The sequence below is a fragment of the Lygodium microphyllum genome, chromosome 6, assembly GCF_053477565.2.
Source record: "Lygodium microphyllum isolate KBCC chromosome 6, Lygodium_microphyllum_v1.1.10, whole genome shotgun sequence".
Lineage (NCBI taxonomy): Eukaryota > Viridiplantae > Streptophyta > Polypodiopsida > Schizaeales > Lygodiaceae > Lygodium > Lygodium microphyllum.
The window spans coordinates 56,330,074-56,334,410 of NC_141140.1; the positions used below are offsets into that span (position 1 = coordinate 56,330,074).

Here is a 4,337-nt window from a genome sequence, read left to right on the forward strand (position 1 = left end):
TCTAATGGCCCATGCATTTCAATTCATAGGAATGCTATTCATGATGCCATCAATGAAAAATGATCCTTTTCACACTTACTTGCAAGTTCAGGCAATGCTTAAATGCTCGATGCATAGCTAGTAAAGTGAGTTGCATGTGGCACCATTCTTCGTCTAACGTGTGCTATAAAAGAGGCTAACTTTACTTAGTAGACATTGGAAAAATCTACTCATGACTTGTGAATTGTGTGTGTGGCGTGGCTCTCATCTTTGAGAGCACATAGTATGTATAATTGTAGTCCCCCATTCAAGGCTTGCTCGCATCTCTAAATAATGGTCCGTTCTTATTTAAAACATCAGCAAATTCGGGGTCCACCAAGCCACACAAAAATGGCTAGCTCGAGCGTTCTCGTTCGCACGATTGTGATCAGTAACAGCTGCCAGCCGGATGGTCAGTTCGAGCTATGGAGCAACAATGGGCTCCAGAATCCCCCATCAGAACAGTCGCAAGGTCCTCCCGCCTTCTCTTAAGACAGGGTTCCATACACGTGCAGCAAATTGATGAAAAATCTTACTACTTCCAGATATGGAGCCCTCAGGGTGTTTCTGGGGAATCGATTCTTACCAACCCTTGCTAAGCCAGAAGCTTGATGCTAGTAAGGTATTCAAATGAACATGGCCAGTGTATGTTCATCCCCGCCACTTTGTGGTGCCTTTCCACAGATTGATCTGAACGTTGGTCATGTCAATTCCATGAGAACGCAGCAGCTGTTCCATATGGAAAGCACATGTGGAGTGGCTGTTCTTCTTGAGAACATGCCTAAAGGCTATGGAGGTGAGCATCAGACAGACTTTTACATGCATTCTAGTGATCGGAGCTGCTCCCCTATCAGTATCCGTATAACACACTCATCTTTGAATTGCAAAACGCCTGCTAAGAGTGGATGTCCCACAACATATGAAACTTTTAAGGGACAAGAATCAAGGAATGAGATGCTGAGCATAGAGGATGGACTCGAATGTTCTAAATTGGGTCTTGATCTACCTTCAGTTGAGAGCTTTATCAACACATTGCAGCAGTGCAGAGCCAAGAGATGCTTGGCCGATGCAAAGCAAGTGTATACACAAGTCTGCAGCAGTGGCCTCGAAGCTAACACGACTATCAGCAACTTTTTAGTTCCTACTTTTGTTGACTGTGGTGGTATATCAGTTGCCCTTCAGATCTTCCACAAGCTGGTTTTTCGGAATGAGCACTCATGGACCTCACTTATCTCTGGCTATGTACAGTGTGGAGAACTTAAATGTGCCCTCAGTGTGTACCCGTTAATGCTAGATGATGGTATCTGCTCCAGTCTTTACACGATCTTGGCTCTGCTGAAAGCTTGTGCAGCATTGAGAAATAAAGAAGAAGGGCAAAACCTTCATACTGAGATCGCTCAGAAAGGATTTGACAAGGTTCTTCCAATTGGCAATTCTTTGGTTACAATGTACTCAAGGTGTGGCTCACTTGTTGAAGCACAAGAAATCTTTAACAATTTACCAGTGCAGGATGTTGTATCATGGACAGCTTTGATGACAGCATATATTGAACATGGGCTTGCACAGGAAGCTCTGACACTTTATGAACTGATGAAGCTGCAAGATCTTTGCCCCAATGCTTTTACCTTTGTTAGTGGCTTGAAAGCTTGTGCTTGCTTAGGAGCCTTGGAGCAAGGCCAAAAGTTACATGCAGAGATAAGAGAAAAGGGGCTTGAACAAAATTTGTTTGTTGGCAGCACCTTGGTAGACATGTATGTCAAATGTGGTTCACTTATAGAGGCAAGGAAAGTCTTTGTCAAGCTAACAACCAGAGATGTTGTGACCTGGACAACGATGATTTCTGCATTTGCTGATTATGGATTTGGCAAAGAAGCGCTAGATTATTTTGCTGAGATGGAACTTGAAGGTATCTCTCCAAATGTTGGCGCATTTACTTCAGTTTTGAAAGCTTGTGCCACCTTGAAAACCATAGAGAAAGGCAGGGAATTACACATGGAGATTAAACAAAAAGGTTTCCTTGAAGATTCTGCCATTTGCAATAGTTTGATTAGCATGTATGCCAATTGTGGTGCATTATCTGAGGCTCATGGTGTTTTTGATGTGCTGCCTGTACAAGATGCAGTCTCCTGGAATGCAATAATCTCAGGTTACAGTGAACATGGACATTGGCAAGAAGCTCTACAATACTTCAACAAGATGAAATTAGCTGGTATATCCCCCAATGTAATAACATATTGTAGTGTGCTGAAAGCCTGTGGCAGCATGAAAGCTGTAGATGTGGGCCAAGAGATACACATGGAGATCAGACAAAAAGGTATGGAGGCTGATCTTTTGATTGGGAACAGTCTTGTTGGAATGTATGCCAAATGTGGCTGTATTTCAAAATCAGAGGAAGCCTTTGACAAACTTACGATGAAAAATGTGATATCATGGAATGCATTGATTGGAGGCTATGCCCGTTTTGGAATCCATCAGAAAGCATTTGATACTTTTGAACAAATGCAGGTGGATGGTTTCACACCCGATGGTGTTACATTCGCTTGTGTCTTGAAAGTTTGTAGCACCTTAGGAGCTTTAGGCAAGGGCAGAGAAATACATAGACAGTTAAGAGAGGCTGGATTTGCTGGTGAACTTTCTATTTGTAAGAATCTTATTAACATGTATGCTAAATGTGGTTTGCTTTCAGAAGCATGTACCCTTTTTCAAGGGCTGCCTGTTCGGGATGTTGAAGTATGGAGTTTAATGATACAAGCTTATGGTGTGAACAATCAAGGCAACTCTGCTGTCCTATGTTTTGAGGAAATGCAAGAGCAATGCATGATGCCAGATGGTATTACGTTCACATGTCTTTTATCGGCTTGCAGACATGGAAGCCTAGTATGTGAAGGTATGAAATACTTCAAGATGATGCGGGAAAAGTATGCCATTACACCGACTGCAGAACATTACAATTGCATGGTTGATCTTCTGGCTAGATCAGGTTGTCTGTATGAGGCAGAGAAATTTCTTGAACTCCTCTGTCCTTTATCTGAAGAGATGTGGTCAGCCTTACTTAGTGCCTGCAAAACTTATGGAGAAGCTGAGCTAGGGTTGCGATGCTTTCAGCAGCTTGTGCTAATAAATCCCGAGGACTCTGCTTGGTATGTGGTGATGGCAGATATATATGAGAGTGGGGGCAGGCTGCAAGATGCAGCAAGAGTAGAGGGGCTTAGAAAACTTGTCCAGGCTAAGAAAAAGCCAGCAATTGCTTGGATAGAAGTAAAAGAGACAGTCCATGAGTTTGTTGTGGGTAATGAGCACAGCAAGGAAGTGGTAGCCATGCTGAAAAAGATGAACCTGTCCTTGAAAGCAGAAGGCCACTTGCCTAATGCAGATCTGGTTTTGAAGCCTGCTTGTGATAATGAGAAGGAAAGATCATCACTCTGTGAACATGCAGAGAAAGTGGCCATAGCTTTTGGTCTTCTTAGTACACCACATGGGACAACTCTCCGGGTCAGTAAAAATCTGCGGATGTGCAATGATTGCCATAATGCAAGCAAGATTATATCGAGGATTGAAAAACGAGAAATCATTCTTCGCGACAGTTGCTGTGTCCATCATTTCAAGGACAGTGTCTGCTCTTGTGGGGATGTGTATTGAGCCATCCAAATTTTGATGTCTTTCTGTTCTCAAAAATACAGTTCTGTAGCCATGATCATGTAGAATTTTGTACAGACAATGGAGAGTTAGGCCCATTCTTTAATTCTTTCTAGAGGCATGACCAAGAAGGAAATGCTATCAGCAAAGAATCAGAAACTCAATAATGCTATTCTGAGGTGGCAGAATACATTGTACATTTGATCGAATAAGCTGCATCTTGATTCACAGATACATCCTTCAACCTTCATTCGGCTCAGATCTTATTGTTCTGGTCAAGAGAGCACATTTGAGCTTGAGCATTACAATAATGTGTAGGTAATGTTTTAATTAAAGGTGATTGCATTCTTATGTCACTATACCATCCTAATGGTGAAGAATTTGCAGTCTTGCATTGAATGTGCCTTGAACAGGCTATATTACTCTTAAGAGCATTGGTAGAAACGTTTTACAAACCATTACAAAAGCTTCCAACCTTTTTGTGCACTAATAGCCCGACTGCTATCCCACTTTTTGGACAAAAATCCTCCTTACAGGATTTCCACTTTTTTAGTTTCTTTGAGATATGAGATACCTGAACACTCACAAGGGGGATCTCCCATTCCAATATTATCCACAAGCAGGTAAGAGGTACACTGGCATTGTTTAGTTCACAAGCCAAATGAACAGTGCACATTGGAACT

General features: G+C 42.1%; 1 protein-coding gene across 1 annotated transcript; it reads left to right on the forward strand.

Annotated features, from left to right (window-relative positions):
• The first annotated feature begins 343 nt into the window (after window positions 1–343).
• Window positions 344–4,337, forward strand: LOC148034592 (pentatricopeptide repeat-containing protein At3g03580-like). The gene is made up of 2 exons (XM_087679543.1): window positions 344–490; window positions 564–4,337. Exon 2 carries the CDS (start codon window positions 649–651, stop codon window positions 3,655–3,657), a length of 3,009 nt encoding a protein of 1,002 aa, XP_087535669.1. The 5' UTR covers window positions 344–490; window positions 564–648; the 3' UTR covers window positions 3,658–4,337.

Bases quoted from the DNA above. Each gene is read 5' to 3' on its own strand.
- LOC148034592 (XM_087679543.1), top strand. From the start codon at position 649: ATGAACATGGCCAGTGTATGTTCATCCCCGCCACTTTGTGGTGCCTTT.